This window comes from Heteronotia binoei, chromosome 5, assembly GCF_032191835.1.
Source record: "Heteronotia binoei isolate CCM8104 ecotype False Entrance Well chromosome 5, APGP_CSIRO_Hbin_v1, whole genome shotgun sequence".
Classification (NCBI taxonomy): Eukaryota; Metazoa; Chordata; class Lepidosauria; order Squamata; family Gekkonidae; genus Heteronotia; species Heteronotia binoei.
Genome location: NC_083227.1, coordinates 126,703,464 through 126,722,778, shown reverse-complemented (window position 1 = coordinate 126,722,778; position 19,315 = coordinate 126,703,464). Strand labels below are relative to the sequence as shown.

At 43.2% G+C, this 19,315-nt stretch overlaps 1 protein-coding gene across 3 annotated transcripts in view; it reads right to left on the bottom strand.

Annotated features, from left to right (window-relative positions):
* RNF130 (ring finger protein 130) overlaps positions 1–13,431 on the bottom strand; it is a 111,923-nt gene extending 98,492 nt beyond the window's left edge. For 2 of the 3 annotated variants that reach the window (XM_060240335.1, XM_060240336.1), the window contains exon 1: positions 12,040–13,428. In XM_060240335.1, the coding sequence (XP_060096318.1) occupies positions 12,040–12,298 (259 nt within the window). In that variant the 5' untranslated portion in view covers positions 12,299–13,428. Of the gene's footprint in view, positions 1–12,039 lie in introns of all 3 variants that reach the window. The other variant, XM_060240334.1, reaches the window with a different exon arrangement.
* Positions 13,432–19,315: the final 5,884 nt, after the last annotated feature.

The window sequence follows — 19,315 nt, the reverse complement described above, 5'->3', positions numbered from 1 at the left end:
GACTGGGAACCCCCTCGAACCCGCAAGCAGTTACAAAGTTTTATCGGGTTCGCTAACTTTTACCGCGACTTCATAAAGGGGTTCGCCACGGTCATGCTCCCTCTTACAGAACTCCTCAAAACTAAAGGGAAGGGTGACGAGGCTAAAAAACCCGGCGCACGCCTAACGTGGACGCCTGACTGTCAAAAAGCTTTCACTGAGCTAAAACGCCTCTTCACCTCCGAACCCGTGCTGGCTCATCCTGACGAACTAAAGCCCTTCGTGGTCCAATGCGACGCCTCCGACGCCGCTGTAGGAGCCATATTAATGCAGAGGGGGGAAAATGGGGTGCTCCGACCATGTGCCTATATTTCCAGGAAATTTTCCAATGAACAAAGAAACTGGTCGGTCTGGGACAAAGAAGCGTTTGCAGTCATGTTTGCCTTAAAAACCTGGCGCTCCTGGCTTGAAGGAGCGAGAGTCCCCTTCGAAATTTGGACCGATCACAAAAACCTGGAAGCCCTCACTGGGCGTCGCAAAATGACTGCAAAACAGATCCGGTGGGCAGGCTTCTTTGCTAAGTTTGATTTTGTGTTGAAACACATCCCAGGCTCAAAGAACTTTTTAGCGGACGCCCTTTCCCGCCTGCCCCAACACGACAGTCTCAGGGAGGAGGTGGTGGACTCACTAATTTCCCCCTCAGCCATCGCGGGGGGAGTCACCACCCGCTCCGGTAAACAGACCAACCCTCCGGACTTAGAATTACTTTCTCGGTTCCTCTCGGAGTACAAACAAGAAGTTGACCGCCCCCCCAACTTGGTCAAAGCCGAGAACGGGCTCTGGTTACATAATGAAAAAATCTATGTGCCCGATCCCCTCAGGAAGGAGGTTTTGGACCGCTGCCACTCAAGTTGCTTGGCCGGCCACTTTGGCTATGTTAAAACACTCAACTTGCTCACCCGCCAATTTTGGTGGCCGAAAATGAAAAAAGATGTTTCAGAATTTGTACTGTCATGTCCCACGTGCCTCATGGCAAAACGGAGGGGGGGCAAACCTCCGGGCCACCTAGTCCCCCTCCCTACGGCCACCCGACCTTGGTCGGTAGTCTCCATGGACTTCATTGTAGAGCTCCCGCCTTCGCAGGGCAAAACAGTCATCTTGGTCGTAGTCGACACCTTTTCAAAGCAGGCTCACTTCATTCCTTGCAAACAGTTACCTACCGCCAAAAAACTTGCCCAGCTCTTTTTCACTCACATTGTACGCCTACACTCATTCCCAGACAAGGTCATTAGTGACCGCGGAACACAGTTCGTTGCCAACTTCTGGCGGGAGTTCTGCAAACTAGCTGGCATTGAGCAAGGATTGAGTTCTGCCTACCACCCCCAGTCGGACGGACAGACGGAGAGGGTTAATGGCCTTCTAGAACAATACCTCCGCTGTTTCATTAATTTCCAACAGTCCAACTGGGTAGACCTCCTCCCCTTTGCAGAATACGGCTACAACAATAGCCTCCATAGCTCAACCAAAACCTCCCCTTTTCAAATCATCAATGGTTACGAGGGCAAGCCGTTCCCCACGCTCGCCCTCCCAGCCAGCCCATCCCAACCAACATCATGCCAACAATGGTGGGAGGGACTTCGTGAGGGCTGGAAGGGAATTCAGGAAAACCTGGAGGAAGCGAAAAAAGCCTACAAAAAACAATTTGACAAAAAACACTCTCCGGAGTGGGATCTAAAGGTGGGGGATACGGTTTTCCTGTCAACAAAAAACCTCCCCCTTCCCCAGTCCTGCCGCAAACTGGCACTGAAGTTCCTTGGACCTTTCAAAATCAAAAGGGTGATAAATAAAGTAACGGTGGAACTCGAACTACCCAAATCTCTAAGTAAGATCCATCCTGTTTTTCATTGCAGCTTGCTTCGGAAAGACCCTGGTGCTACGTCCTTCCATCCCAGGGCCCCACCGCCCCCTCCGACGACAGTGAGGGGTCAGAGTCACCATGAAGTCCAGGAGATCCTGGACTCCAGAGTCAAACGGGGGAAACTGTATTATTTGATTAGGTGGAAACACTTCCCCCCGAGCTGTGACGAGTGGGTCGAATCTCAGAATGTAGTGGCTCCGCAACTGCTGAAAAAGTTTCACCTACTGTACCCGCACAAGCCCAAGGCTGGCCCCGCGGGAGGGGGCGCTTAGGGGGGGCAGTATGTCAGAACTTGTATCTTTGCTGCTGGTCCCCTATAATGTGACCAATGCTGTATGGTAGTTTTATTGTGGCTTAGAGCTGTATTGTTACTGAACCAAACTGACTCCATGTTGTAACCTCTGCTTAACCCAGAGTGCCTGAATAGTAATTAACCTTGCCCCACTGGTATCCAAAATATTTGGGGCTGTAGAATGAATTATGTCTTGTCTCTGCACATTCTCACACTGGGACCCTTTGAAGCCGAACTGCATGGCCTTCGGAGTAGGGAGGCATCCTCTCTACTGATAGTGATGGTGAGAAGACAGCTGCGCCCTACAATGTGAATTGTGGCTTTGTGAGATGTTTGCTTTACGTGTATAAAATCAAGCTGATGCTGGCTCTCGCCATTACTGTTATCTTGCCTTTTCCAGCACCTAGTTCTCTTCAATAAAATCCTAGCTTTGTAACTGAGTATGGGATCCGTTTGAAGTTCTTGAGTTCTGACAGGCTGCCAGAAATATGGTTATAGCCAATTAAGGTAACCAAAGAGGTTGAAAAAAAGAAGAAAAATCTTGTATATGGAAACTTCAAGATCAGTTCCTCAAAAGTCACATTTATATTAAATTCTGGAATTTTTAATCAAATTACAAATATTTTAAAATATTAATTAAAAATATTAAAACCTAACAATGCTAGGAAAACTTGAAGGCAGCAGGAAAAGAGGAAGACCCAACATGAGAGATATATAAAGCACAGTCCTCAGACTGCAACACCTAATAATGACCGTTCATGATAGGACATTTTGGAAAACATTAATTCATTAAGTTGCCATAAGCTGGAAGCAACTTAATGGCACTTAACACACACGTGTATGTATGTCAAAATTACAACACACCTGACCAAAGCACTGAACATCTCTATTGTATGCTATTAATAACTGTACCTGGTCATAGGAAAAATGTTTGTGTGTGACATCTCCATGTGTACAAGTGTAATCAATTTTTTTTACTCTAGGGGAGAGTACTTTGTATATGTAGATGAATTTTTTGCACAATTTTTAATATTTATAATTTGATCAAAGATTCCAGGATTTAACTCTTTTTTTTACAAAAAGAAATTGTACTTCATATTTCCATATACAAGGTTCTTCTTCAACCTCCTGGTTACCTGGTTTGTTCTGGGTTGAAATTTTTCTACCCCCTTCTTTTGTTCGTTTTCACTGAAAGCCACAGTCTGGAACTTTATAAATCACACAGCGACAAGTCATACAATTCAGAAGAAGAGATTTCTGTCCTTCATTCTCATTTTTGTCACAAAACAGAAGGAATGTAATGGATTTTTAAAAATGCATCTCCATATCAGAAGCAGCCTGTAAAAGAACTGACCTTGTTTTGTTTTTAAAAATTCCCATTTTAAAGGGATCATTACTGAACTTGATAAAATTGTGGGGCACTGATAATAGCTACTCACCCCCTTCCTTTTCCATCTGTGTAGCTATTAGTACACAAGTCCTTACTCCCTGGGAATAAACTGTCCCAGGTTCTGAGGAGGCTCCAGGGGGGAGGGAGAATATCCTATGCTCTTTTTTCTTGGGGATCACAAAATATAACCTAATCTGTCCTAAAATTTCAAAGGCCAGCAGAATATACATGTCTAATTTTATTTGTTATTTATTACGATGACAATATTAGATTTATATCCCACCCATTCTACAAAGACTCAAGGTGGCTAACACATAAAATAAACAAAAGCAACATTAATAAACATTAACAGTATTAAAACCATAACAATAAAATAAAATCACAATGGTGCTACTACATCCATTATAGGCAGGATCATATACTATCATCCTCTCTTCAAGGCCAAGTAAAATTACTTTTAAATGATGTGCTTTTAAAATCTGGTTTGAGATTCTGTGACATACACAAACATACACATACATACACATTCTGTGACATACACATCCTTTTTTTACCCCCGACACTCTGGAGCAAGGTTGCATCCAAGCAGTAGGACCAGCAGAGATGGATCAACATTTCTGTTTTGCCTAAAACAGTTTTTTTCAGACTGTTTAGAGGGTGGAGGGAAAGGTTCAGGGATACAGGTAGGACAGGCAGTCACAGCTCACCAACCATTTAATCTCTGACTCTTTGACACATTTGGTCCCCTCTATCACTTCCAGAGATACTACCACACAGACAGCCCGGTTCCCCTATCATCCACTTTCACTCAGATACTTCAGAGTTATTGAATTTGGGAATCCAATCACTACTTCCCTTTCACACTGCCACCATTTAGATACCTCTCAACACATATGTAAGCCAAGACTTTACAGATCTTTGGTGTGCATGTTTCTTCCTCTCAGACATGACACATTCCACCAGCAGAATCAACCATAGAAAGGAGTTAACTTTTAATGAAGATTTCAAGTAACACCAAAGTGATTCTGACTGCAAGCTCTCCTTCCAACATCCCATCAGATCTCACTGGTTGTTCGCAGAGAGAGATGGAACTGGGCCTGCCTATTACACCCATGGTTGAACAAATGACTTTAAGCAAAAGAGATGATGTATCATCTTTGTTCCTTTCAACCTGGTTATATTCTTTTACACAAATGACATACCCTTTAAAAATCATACATCCATTATGCAGCTGCAGTTTCACTATGACATTCAAGTATACAGTACTCCCCCCTTTTGTCAAGAATTCTTCACACATTTCATATGCTACTCCATACCAAGCTAAGCATGGTCAACTTCACCTGCAGATTTTACCAGATATCCCATAAGCAATGTTCCCTCTAAGCTGTGGAGTTTTGTGAGCAAAAATTCTACTTTGTGAGCTACTGGCCTTAAAGTTGTGAGCTGCTGCATAAATTAGTTTGCTCTGAGGCCATTGTTCCTGAGCTAAGACAAAAATGTGTGAGCTACAGACTAAAAAACTCTGAGCTAGCTCACATGAACTCAGCTTAGAGGGAACACTGCCCATAAGTTCAAGTTTCATTCCCAAAAGTAACATTTCTTTACAAGTAATGACGTACTAGGTATCAAGTGTTTGAGATCCCTGCAGGTCACAGTAGGTTTTAAATTTAACTGTACCAATGAACAAACTGCCCACATCTAAAATTAAGGTGTCAGCTGCATGACAGTCCTAGATGAATGGTTTTGATACACTATTTTACTTAGAAAGGAGTTCCAGATTTTTATGTATAATAATTTATGGACCAGAATGCACTTCATGGGTCCATCAGTGGGGCCGGAACACAGCGCTTCTAGTGTCCTTGCCCCACTGATGGACCTCCTGTTTTTTTTGGGGGGGGGGGGTTGGCCACTGTATGACACAGAGTGTTGGACTGGATGGGCCACTGGCCTGATCCAACATGGCTTCTTTTATGTTCTTATTAATGCACCAGTTCTTCAAAATGCATATTTAGTATATCCCAAGAAAAGTGTATTGCAAAGACTATATGGCTTTCTAAAAGACAAGCAAGCAACTGTTTGAAAAAGCAGATAGGAAGTACCTAATAGTCAGATTTACAGTACAGTACTACTGTGAGACAAGCACACAAAAACTCTAAGTAGAAGTTCACGTTACGATCCCCCCCCCCCCCCCCCAAAAAGCATACTATCACGAAAGTAATGTTTGATAATAAATGAAGTTCAAGTTAGGCTTACAATATGTTCATGGAATGTATATCACTCACTTTGTTTACAATAATCAAAGGCATTTCGATGTACCAAAGCACCCATCCACATCTCAGCATAACCTCTGAACTCAGAAATACTAAAGATCACAGCTGTGTGCTTGGATATAGCCTGTCAGAATATACACCCAAAAATATCTTTTTTCAGTATCAGCAGTTATACTTGGGTATCGGGACTAGTATTTGGGATTCCAGGGAATCCTTATGTTCTGGATCCTGTATATTTCTGGAAGCATTTGTGAATAAGCAAGGCTGCCATTTTAGGGATCTCAGGCCTCCCCCCCCCCCCCTTTAAGAGATTTCTGGGCAACAGGAAGGTGGCTCATGAGAGCCAGGCAAACTGCAGGTCTGGCTGTCTACTTCTCCTTTCATCTCTTCCATCGAGAGCCGGTTTGGTGTAGTGGTTAAGTGAGCAGACTCTTATCTGGGAGAACCGGGTTCGATTCCCCACTCCTCCACTTGCACCTGCTGGAATGGCCTTGGGTCAGCCATAGCTCTGGCAGAGGTTGTCCTTGAAAGGGCAGCTGCTGTGAGAGCCCTCTCAGCCCCACCCACCTCACAGGGTGTCTGTTGTGGGGGAGGAAGGTAAAGGGATTGTGAGCCGCTCTGAGACTCTTCAGAGTGGAGGGTGGGATATAAATCCAATATCATCATCTTCTTCATCTCTTCATTGCAAAGGAGGGCTGAGGGCACCATGTTCAGGAGCCTGAAGAACTGGACCATTCATCCAATTAGCTTGAAACTTGGAGGGTCTTTACCATACAGGCAGTACTAGCTCCATGGCAATTTTGGTGTCATTTGTTTGAAAAACAGCCCCTCACAAAAGTCTCCCTTAGAGAATAATGGAACCTGAGTACTCCCAGAATTCTGGAAAAACTTAACGAATCCCAGAACAGTATGAGGGATCTCAATACCACCGAATACTAATGTTTGTGCCCTTCCTGAAATTCAGAAAATATTTCTTTTCTGTCACACATTCCTAATAAAGATATCATCACTGTATAATATATCAACTTCAAGAGCCTGGCTCATAAAACTGCATATCCCATGCAAATGAAAACTGAGAACAATGTGATTTCAATCAACCTGTCACATCACTTATGCTCAAGATCTGCATCAGCTTCCAGATTGTTTCTGAGTATAACTCAAAGTTCTGGCACTGACCTTTAAAATATTTATTGTTTGAATGCTGCCACTCCAGACACCCACTTCAAGATACTGTATCTATATACAGTATCTAATTTCCAACTGTGCCCCCTGTGTGTGGATTTCCGCAGAGGGCACACTCTCACCTAACAGGTTTTTCTACAGACTCAGGGGACTCCATAGGTCTGCAGAAAAATTTGAAAAGTTTAAAAAAAAATGCTTTGGGGTGTTGGAATTCCCACCCTCAAATAAAAAAAAACATTGTCTGCACCAGTGTTCCCTCTAAGCTTAGTTAGCATGAGCTAGCTCACAGATTTTTAGTCTCCAGCTCACACATTTTTGTCTTAGCTTAGGAAGGATGACCCCAGAGCACACTAATTCATGCAGCAGCTCACAACTTTCATGTCAGTAGCTCACAACTTTAATACCAGTAGCTCACAAAGTAGAATTTTTGCTCACAAGACTCTGTAGCTTAGAGGGAACATTGGTCTGCGCATGCACAGACAATAAAGCTTACATCTGAGGGCCCAGCTGATGCTTCTGCTCCTGTGGGGCAGCTTCAGGACTGCCCATTTCAGCCAGGAACCTCTCCAAGCCTGACCACAGCACTGGGAAATGCTGGGAACAGCTCTGGGCCTGGCTTTCACTGAGAGCTGCTCCAGGCTTGAAGCAGCTCCCAGGCACCACTGCCAGAGCTGCCAAGCTCAAAAGTAGGGAAACAGAAGGGGGAAAGAGAAAGAAGAGAGGATTGGCTGGGGAGGGGGATTGCAGATTCATAATAACCAGTGCATTCTTTTCTATAGTCTATAGCTTAACAGTCTGTTCTAGAATTTTTGGTTGTTGTGCTCTATTGCATTCTATTAATAGCTTGAATTTTAGCAAGTTTTACTTTATTTTGTATACAATAAAATTGTGTTTAAAATCTCTCTCCCTCTCTTTGTAATCTTACTGTGGGGTACCCTACCGAGATCCACCTTGGTATACATAGACCAAGGTCCTATGTTATTCCTTTCTGGAACTCTTTAAATGCTAGTTTCCCCTTCTCTGAGTCCAGTCTGGGTAACAAGCTCCCTGGCTTTTATAACTGGCTTTGTAGTTTCTTCTTTAAAAATAAAAAAGACAACTGCACATCATCTGATATTGCTATTCAGTCGCACTACCTTTTCATATAGATACCCAGTCAGTGAGAGAGATCATAAGATCATTTTGGAGCCATCAGTACGCTCTATTAATCTTTCCTAGGTTTGGCAGAATGGATGTTCAATCTGTGTAGGGCTAAGGTTGGGAACCAGACAATCTGACTGAAGTGAAATCTACATGTAAAGATGGCTGAAACACTTTGTGGCTTAAGTAGTTCAGATTTTTCCGAACCTAACATTATTGGATAAATATGAACTCCTTAAGCCACAAAGTGTTTCAGCCATCTTTACATTTTCTAAGAGCCCCGTGGCGCAGAGTGGTAAAGCTGCAGTACTGCAGTCGGAGCCCTCTGCTCACGACCTGAGTTCCATCCCAGTGGAAGCTGGTTCAGGTAGACGGCTCCTGGTTGACTCAGCCTTCCATCCTTCTGAGGTTGGTAAAATGAGTACCCAGCTTGCTGGGGGGAAAGTGTAGATGACTGGGGAAGGCAACGGCAAACCACCCCATAAAAAATCTGCCGTGAAAACATTGTGAAAGCAACGTCACTTCAGAGTCGAAAACGACTGCTGCTTGCACAAGGGACTACCTTTACCTTTTTAAACATTTTCTAGCAATAGTTTTTAAAATTCAATAACTCATTTTAAAATAGAGCATAAACAACAGTGTTTATTATATACTTAATTTATCCAGGGTGAATGTAATCTCCCTTCTTAAAACTGATCATTTTTTTTAATGTTTCAAGAAGCTACCATCCATATTTATGCAGATTTCACTTCAACCGATGAAGAATAAGGCATACGGAGATTAAATGCTACTGGCAAAGAGCACACAAAAGAAAAGAGCAGAAGAACAGAAGGAGTGGTAAGAACTGAAATAAAGAAGAAAGAGAAGAGTTCAAAAGCATTAATTTAGAACTTATTCTACGCTTGAACATTATAGTCACATATCATATAGAAGTGCAAAGAGTGTTTAAGTTACACTCAGCTTTTGTGACCCATCTGTGATCAGGGGATTTTTTTGTAGCAGGAACTCCTTTGCATATTAGTCCACACACCCCTGATGTAGCCAATCCTCCAAAAGTTTACAGGGCTCTTAGCACAAGGCCTACTGTAAGCTCCAAGAGGATTGGCTATTTCAGGGGTGTGTGGCCTAATACGCAAAGGAGTTCCTGCTACAAAAAAAGCCCTGTCTGCGATTATAAGGTTGGCATACTTTTTTTTTCTATTTCAGAGTATGTTCTTATGAATGTTTTCAATTCAATGAAGCCATAATTCCTGGATTGATTTTTTTAAAGGATTGGGGGCAGGAATCATTCATTGTTCTGGAATCACTCTCTCTAAAGGAGCAGGCTTAATGAATGGGAGTCTTCCTGGATCCTGCTATGCTTCTGCAGATCTGGGCTGTACCCATTGCTAAACTACGTACTTACCATCAGTTTTTATTTTGGATTTTTCTGTGGACCAATGCAGCTACCTATAATTTCTTTCTATTTTGGGAAACACCAGACCACCAGCAAAGAGTCTCTAACTGAAGGAAGATACAGGATACGACTTGCATATAGAACTCCCTGCGCTCCAACTATGAAATATTGCCCAATTTGCCTTCTATTGACTTCCTAATGTATAATCTCCAGTTTTGTTATTCTTGAATGCACCCATAGAAAGGCACTTGATTAATTACTGTCCTTTATACTATTTAGTGGAAGTAGCAGTTTTCTTCTCCCTTCTTTCTAAAACATTTTGGTCCAACTTTAAGCAAGATATAGCCATCAAGACCTAATCAAATTAAGCCTGTAGTATACCACAAATAAGTTTCATGGCAGAAGTCTCTTACAATCACAAATATACATATATCCATTTTTGTGCATTATCCCTCTTGATGAAAAATTCTGGAAAAATACAAAGCTCCCTCTTGATGAAAAATTCTGGAAAAACACAAAGCTGATTTTTAGGTGGTCCTAATAAAAAGTACGACACAATTTTTGGGGGGAGGGAGGAGCGGATTGACACAGCCACCTACAACCCCTAATCTGATCCCCTACATACTTTCCAGCTATCATCTAAACATCAAAAGTTGTACAAAGCTGCAGCTGAATACCACATTCTGCTTGCTGTTTAAAGTATGACTTATGCAGCATATTTGACCAGTTGTTTCTCAGTTGCATTACCGGTTTTCTCACATTTCTGAAGTGTTCAGTAGTACCCATGGAGGTCTGAAGGGCCTGGACCTAGCATATCTTCTTTATTTATTTATTATTTGGATTTATACCCCGCCCTTCCCTGCATGCAGGGCTCAGGATGGCTCACAACAAATTAAAATCATGAATAATATTAAACAATTCTACAGTACAGTATTTAACAAAATCCAAGGTCTATACGTTCCCAAGAACAAAAAGGACAGTGGGCAAACATAATAGTTCAAAACATCTCCAAAGTGAACCTTCCTAGCAGCTCAAATTCTCCACACAGACAGTGTTCCAGGAACTCCAAAGAGTATTTTCCTGTGTTGATATCACACTACTCAAACAGGCTCAGCCTTCATAATTTCAGATTTTTAGCCATCATGTTAAAATACAGTTTTTCTACTAAATGACCTAACATCATGAAACTGACAGGAATTGTTTAATACCTGCTACTGCTTGTATGCTTCTTTCATATGTTATACTGTTTTTTATACATAGCACGCCATAGGGAAAGGTGGCCCAGGAGTTTTAAAAACCTAGTAAAACTAAAGTTGTTCACATAAACCTTAAGACATTATAATGGAGGAGGAAAGGAGCTTGAATGTATTAGTTCAAGGGCCTGCAAATTAAACTGAGATTGTATGTTAATTTACACAGTGTTGTCCATATCAAGTAAACACATACTACACAGATGCTTCCTTTATTTTTGGTGTCTATAGGAATCCAAAAACAACTTTTAAAAGTGCAGCAAGCCCACTATACTATTTAATGTACCTGAAAAGTTCAGTTAATGACGATAATCACCTAAGGTAGCTCATATGGGAGCAGATTTTGGAGAATTGTAGAGGCCAGGAGGGCCTGGCGTGACTTTGTCCATGAGGTTGCAGAGTCGGACTCAACCGTGAGACTGAACAACAACAAAAAATGTAACTGTATGGAATTCTGAGCATTCTATACCTACTACACTAAGATGTGATATTTCACAGATCAAACCAATTATTCCACCTTATCATCAGTTGAAATGAATATTATGAGCATCTTCAAATTCCTCAGAAATAAAACAGCACTTAAGAGAGTTCGCTCTGTTCAGAATCAACAGTAAAGATCCGAACCCCAATAAGTTCACAGCTGATATTTAACTAGGAACAAGTTCTGATGGCATTGGCTACACTGCTCAAAGTTTTGTGTGACACAAATATTAATACTGTACTGTAGTTATTTAAGGAGAGACAGTGCTCTTGCATAATGTTAGATTTAGAAGTGCGACACTGTGCTTCAATCTATTCAATCCCTTTCATCACTCATTAAGGACCATTTTACACCTTCCATGATAGCAAAAGCAGGCTGCCACTGAGTTCAGTTCACCAGGTGACCTTACCCAGTCCCACCTACCAGATAAGAATACTGATGTATTAATTTGCAGACACATATTTGTTACATTTACACTTCTGAGAGATTAAGATGACAAGGCAATTTCAAAATTACATTGCTAGGCATCCACCAAAGAAACAGCCATCCACCATAGTGCCACAGCACTTTGCTTTTTGATACGGAAGATTACAGAAGGTATTTAAACACGTGACTCAACCCTTGGAATCTTCGGGGTTTCAGACAGATTATGCAAACCAACATGCAACTGAAACCCATATTTCTATTCAGACATGCATTCTTGTAGTTATTCACAGAAAAGAGGGGAAAGGGAAAGCTTACCTCCATTGATTGGTAAAGGTGCCACAAGCAGACCTTTGACAGCTACTTTGGGAGAATCCTGTCCATAGCGTCCACGGTCAAGTCTTAGTAAAGTAGGTGTAGAACGCTCAGAATTCCATACAGTCACATTTACCAGGGCTGAATAATATGCTTGATTTGTATTATCCGCACTAGCTAGGAGAATATAACAATTAAACAGGACCAAAACGGGCACAGCAGGTAAGCCGTTCCAGGAAGGTAAAACACACTTTAGGATCATCTTCAGCCCTTAGAAGTGCCTTCAATTAATTTTTATCATAAAAACTTTGCCAAATATATGTATACCTACAGTGTGCAGAAATCCATCAATTATTCATTCCATGCCATAGTCATAAAGAAATCATAGCCACATGAAAAGCAAAAGCCATCCTGTGTGCCTGGCAGATATGTAGCCCTTTCTGTCCACTGAGACTGTTGAGGAAGCTTAAACTGATCTGGATTAGGGAAGGAAGGGAGAAGCCATCCGCCCTTTTGATTTTTTTAAAAAGATAACCAGAGGGAAATAAGCCTGCGTATATTCAAAGCAATATCACAGCTGGCAGGGAAGACAGCGAGGCAACAGCCAGTGAGACAAAAAAACCTCGGATCAAAAAAGCTTTTACACAGAAGATGATCCTTAAGAGGCCAAGAAGTCCTTCACTTCGGCTTTCCGATGGAGCTCTACTCTGGGCCGGCCAATCTCCGAATTTCAGCCAGGGAGAAGGAGGAAGAGGCGACTGAAGAGGCGCAGGCGGCGAGTCCTGCGCAGGTTTTGGGTTTTTTTGGGGTGGGGGGGCGGCCCGAGGTAAGACCCGCGGGAGGCGAGGCCACTGTCTCCCCGGAAGAGAAGCGCTGCGGAGTGGGGTGGTTTGTTCGGCGGTGCCCTCAGCGAGACGCCCCCCGCCAGCCCGAGAGTCAAGCGCCTCCCCCTCCGGGACTGCTGCGTCGCCGGCAGAGGGGTGTTCGGTGACGCTGCTTGGCACCTAGGCTTGTTGCTCGACCCCCCTCCCCCCCCGGCTTGGAGGCCGCCCTCAGGCTTGTTGTTGGGCTCCCTGCTCGACTCCGAGGCGGAGCTTGCCTTCGCATGCAGCCTCCGCAGACCCTCCCCAGCCCCAGGCGAGCGACTGCAGCGGCAGTGGGAGCTCCATGGCTGCAGCTTCGCGCCAGTCCAAAAAGGAACTCGCCAGCGAACCAGTCTAGCCGTTCAGCAACTGTGCTTCTTTTCTCTCCCTCTTAATTGGAATATCGACGTTAGCCAGCGCCCGGGCGGATTCTCACGGTAGCACCACTGACTGCAACCTGCCGGATAGGTCCTCGCGCAGAGCGCGCAAGCGCATTGCGCCAACCCACCACTTGCCCTCCCCCATCGCCACGAGGAGGAAGGAGAGAGCGGGAGGGAACTCAAAGGACAAGTCACACCCACTCGTCAGGAAAAGGGTGAGGGCGGGGCCAAGCGGCGGTGAGGCTCTGGGGGCGTGCCAGAGATTGGGGCATGCTCTCTTGGAGCGGTATCTGCTTAAAATAGGTTATGGAGGAAGTGGAAAGGAGGACTGCGGTTGTCATGGAAGGGAACATTTCTTAAACTGCAGGAAGAAAAGAGCCTCTTAGTTGAAGGTGTGTCCTATGAAGATTGCATTTTTCGTTTGGCGACCTGAGATCCTCTACTGAGTACCTAATTCCTGCACTGAAGCACAATCGATGTATGACACCAACAGCAGCATCTTTCTTGGGTAAAAGTCGGATCTACACGGATCTTCATGAATTCATATGATTTTTACATTGAAATGAAATCAAACCGCTATTATTCTGTAGATCCTGTCTTAGACTATAGGGAGGACCACAAAAATCATGCCTCCACGGATCCGTGGTGCCTCACGCGAGCAGAGGATCCGTGGTTCAAAACGAAGTTTTTGGTCCATGGTGCTGACACGAAGCCGTGGATCCACGATTTCTGTGGTGCAAGCTCTGCCTATGGACATGATATGTGATTGGATGGTGAGGTTGGGATACAAAGCAAAAATCATGGGGATCCATGAGGATCTGTGGTCCAAAGCCAAGTTTTTAATCCATAGTGCTGCCATGAAGCCGTGGATGCACGTTTTCTGTGGTGCAAACTCTGCCCATGGACATGATGTAAGAACTGATGGTGAACTTTGGGGGATCCAAAGCAAAAATCATGAGGATCTATGAGGATCTGTGGTTCAAAACAAAGTTTTTGGTGCATGGTGCTGCCACGAAGTCGTGGAGCCACGATTTCTGTGGTGCAAATTCTGCCCGTGGACATGATATGTGATTGGATGGTGAGCCTGGGGGATCCAATGCAAAAATCATGATTATCCATTAGGATCTGTGGTTTGGAAATATGTTTTTCCACTGTTGTGGCACCACAGATTCGTGGAGGCATGATTTTTCTGGTGCTACCTATAGTCTAAGATAGGATCTACAGCATGATGGTGGTTTAATTTCATTTCACCATAAAAATCATATGAATTCATGAGGATCTGTGCTTTGGAACCCTGTTTTTGCACTGATGAAGCGCCACGAATCCATGGAAGCATGATTTTTGTGGTCCTGCTTATAGTCTAAGACAGGATCTCTAGAATTATAGTGGTTTTATTTCATTTCAATGTAAAAATCATATGAATTCATGAAGATCCATGTAGATCCAACTTTTACCTTTTTCCGTTTGAATTGAACAAAACCTTCACTCTGAGTTTCAAAAGCCCCCCCCCCCCCCCCTCTGGGCAGAGAACAGGTTGGAAGGGTGAAGTCAGTTCATTTGCTTTCTACACTTACCCCAGCACTCTGAGTTTCAAAAGCCCCCCCCCCCCTTCCTCTGGGCAGAGAACAGGTTGGAAGGGCGAAGTCAGTTCATTTGCTTTCTACACTTACCCCAGCACTCTGAGTTTCAAAAGCCCCCCCCCCCTTCCTCTGGGCAGAGAACAGGTTGGAAGGGCGAAGTCAGTTCATTTGCTTTCTACACTTACCCCAGCCCACATTCATACAAATGCTAATAGATCTAGACCAGGAGTGTCAAACACATTTGTTATAAGGGCCAGATATGATACAAATGAGTCTTTGTCAGGCTAGGCTATGTGTGTCATAAAATGGCAATGCTATTATGAAAATAATATATCAAGAAAAGCTCAAAGATCACAGCAGAAACTTAAAATCTAAAATGCTCTGTGTCTAGGAAAACATGAAATGGCAGGGCATTGCAAGCTTATCTCTACCCCACCCCCCAATCTACTCAGATTGACAATGGCTCTCCAGTGTAATATCCCCCTTTGGCTATGGGTTACTCACTAGGTATCAGTTTTCAGGTCCATTCAGCGTAGACAAGCTGGCTCAAAGCATCAACCCTTTATTTGCAAAGAGCTTCAATTGGCCATAAATGCTGCAAAAGTGAAACTGCTTGATCTCCACTCTGCTGAAGTACATTGCAGCACAGACAAAGTTGCAAGGAAAACACAGAATGGATTTTGTTGTAAGCCGCCCTGAGCCACTTGTGGGAAGGGCGGGATATAAGTTACGGAATAAATAAATAAATAATAAATAAATAAATTTTCCGTTAAGGTCTTCATGCCCAGATAGACCAGTCTACCTGGGTGCATAGACATTAACGGAAAATCCATTTCGCATTTTCTTTGCAGTTTTGCAAGCCCAAAAGAGCTTCCAGTTGAAGCAGGCAAAGACAAGGCAGAAGGAACTGGGAACATCATTGGCAGCCTCAGAGCTTCAAAGGATAAGAACAGAAGGGGGAGAGAATTGCTGTGGGCAGGGAGTTTGACAGCCCTGGTCTAGACAATGGGATAGTCAAGCTACCCTGCCACTCCAGCAGGGAATAGAGATTTGGAGGAATGAAATACTAGAGAGACTTCAGGAAAGAAATGGATAAGCCTCTCTGACCTGGACAGGGGGAGGGGTAAAGAGCGATAATAAGGTCTGTTTTGTGCTGAGACCATCAGAGCAGACGGAACTCTTAGCTGAGATCCAGAGGAGGCAGTGGCTACTAGCCCTTCTGAAATTCTTTTGCAATACAACAGCTACTTTGAGGTCCCCCATTGAGTGTCCTGAGAGATTCACGTTTTCTCCTACACCAGGTGTGGCCAAACCTGCTTACTGTAAGAGCCACAGAGAGGAAATGTCAGTTGTTTGAGAGCCACTAGACAGGCAGGCAGGAAAACAGATGAGGGAGGGAGGAGGGAGAGAGAGGTGGAAAGAAAGCAACTTTAAATGCATTCTCCAAGCCACCAACTGGTTTGGCTTGGAGAAGTGATTTAAAGAGAGAAATGCCTTCTCCAAGCCAGCCAACAGGACATTGGGGGCTTCCAGAGCCATACAATATATGTGAAAGAGCCACATGTAACTCCTGAACCACAGTTTGGCCACCTCTGTCCTACAGGTTTCTTAGTTTTGTGATTCTTTATGTCAGATTTGTGTCCATTTATCCTTTGGTATAGGGTTTGACCTGTTTGCCCTATGTTGAGAACTGAAGGGCATTGTTGGCATTTAATGCTATTAGTTAGACGATGAGCATGTGAATGAGCCTGAGATGGTGTAGTTCATGTTTTTAGGTCCAGTTATTGTGTTGTCTGGATGTATGTGGCAGCAAAGTTGGCATCTGGGTTTATTGCAAGTTCTGGTACCAGTGTCCATGTTCAAATCAGATGTATTATTGTAGGTGAGGAGTTGTTTAATATTAGGGGGCTGCCTGTGCCCCCCAATATTTGTGAAAGAGAACTGTCATTATCCTGTGGCAGGGGAGTCAAATATCCATCCTGTGGGCCTAATCCAGTCCCCAGAGACCCACCGGCAACTGGTCATTGCCTGCTTTCTTCTTCCTTGCCTGCCTCCTCCAATCACCAATTTTGAATTCTCCCCTGTGATGAGGCAACTCAGCCAAGCAGCTTTTTGCTCTTTCCCTCCTCCCTCCCACTTCCCAAATGAAGGAGGGGGGAGGAGTCTCAGCCAATGGGGGAGCTTGGCTCTGTAGCCCTTCTGTGTGATTAAGACAGCCTGGGTTGCCAGGCTGTTTCGATCATACTGCAGAGCTACTAAGCCAAGCCTCTCCTTCTACTGTTGGCTTCTCTCCCTTCTCGTACCCTGGGGAGAGAGGGAGGGTAAGAGGGAGAATTTCCTTTGCCCAGTTCCCTCCATTGATCGCATGGGAGAGATACAAAGAAAGCACTTTTAAGACCAATGACATTTTATTAAAAGTATAAGCTTTTTGCCTTGTGTGTGTGTGTGTGTGTGTGTGTGTGTGAGTGAGAGAGAGAGAGAGAGAGAGAGAGAGAGAGAGAGAGTTTTGTTAGCTCATTATTCTAGGGCTCTCCTGGGTGCAACTAGTTTTGCCTCTCCCTTTTTACTGTATTCATGTCTTCGTGATCCATAAGAATAACAACCAGGTTTAGGCTGGGAGTGTGTCCAAGTTCATCCAGCACATTTCCTTTGATTTTTCTTTCACATTCCACATTTTCCTTAGATTGCCTTACTTAGACTTCCCAGATAGTAATAATAATAACAATAATAATAAGTTTTTATTTATTTATATTTTATTTAGATAGTAGGCTGATACTGGCTACTATACATGGCTGTCTCTCTATTCTTGTACTGCCACATAGGAGTTGTAGGTATTTTTCTGGGGAAGATTATACTTATGTATAATACTTATGTATACTTTTATGTATAAAAGCTCACAATGTCCAGCCATTTCATGCTTGCCTCTGGGTCTTAGGCACAAAACATTGACCACTAGATTGTGAGTACAATGCCATAGAATCCACCCTCAAAAGCATCTAATTTCTCCAAATTTCTCCAAAAGAACTTATCTCTATTGTCTGGAGATGAGCTCTAATTTCAGGGTACCCCCAGGTCCCACCAGAAGACTTCCATCTCCATTAACTAAATATAACACCATTGATGATTCCAGATAGCCATGTTAATCTATAACAGCCACTCCTTAAAGACTGATATAAACTTTTGTGTGTAAGATCTCACTACATCACACGTATTGCAGTGATCATTTGAATGCACCGCTTCCAAATGGCCACAGAATACACTGCATTTTTGTATGACTTTGGAAATCCTTATGGGAGATTTTTTCAGTGTGTACAATGTTGACATATCTCATTTAGCTCCTTAGTGAAAAGGCTACAACCTTATATGTTGAGTTAAATTTCAGTAAGGCTAAATGGAAGTTAAGAACATAAATACAGTATATAGTGGAACACACCAGGCTACTCCCACATCCAAGGTCATGCAGTGACCAACCAGATGCCATTGGAAAGCATGTTAACAGAGCACAGAACATTCAAGCCGTGAGTTACTGCCTCTGAATATGGAGGCTCCATTATGCCATTGATTGATGATCTCTGAACTTCTGGTACTCACTCTTTACAGTCAACACAATTACTGGCTACACTACATCCCATGGCAATGAATTCCATAAATTAATTGATTGTTGAGTAAAGACATACTTCCTTTTGTCTGTCCTGAATCTGTTACCCATCAACTCCATTGGGTGATTGGAAGTCTATCCCACTAGTTTCAAAGATTTACTTCCAATAAAAGTGGTCAGGGATCCCACTGTAATGATGCCTGAATAGGGCGCTTAGGAAGCAATACTGAACAAGTCTACTAATTTCTTTAATGGGTGTTATTTGGAGGAAAATATTCTTAGGATTGCCATCTTTGTCTGTTTTTCATTCACCACACATTTAAAGAAATGGGCTATGCACATTCAAAGTTTATACCAAAAATAAATCTGTCTTTAATGAGCCACAGTCTTTGTTGTTTATACACATGAAAGGCCTTGGCATTCAGATATGAAAAGTACACCTTTTGAAATTCCGACATGAAAAAATCATTTCCATCCTAGGAAAAGTAATATATTAATCAAGATATCATGGATGATGTCGATATTACTACTACCACTACCACCCCCCCCCCTTCTGGACAATGTACAACAGATAAAACAAATCAATAAGATTCCAATTAAAACATTTCAAAAAGTTGAGCCAATAAAACGCCAAAAACCTACGATGGCATCCCACCAGTTAGGTTCTCCTTCTGAACTATCAAAGCATATGGGAGGGAGGGGGAATAAAATTTCTGAAGGGAGGTAGACAAAAAAGGAAGGAAAGATGCCAGCCACTGCTGTTCTCAAGTCAAAAGCCTGGTAGAACACCTCTGTTTTACAGGCCCTGCAGATTTGCATAAAGACCCACAAGCCCTGGATATCATCTGGCAGAGAGTT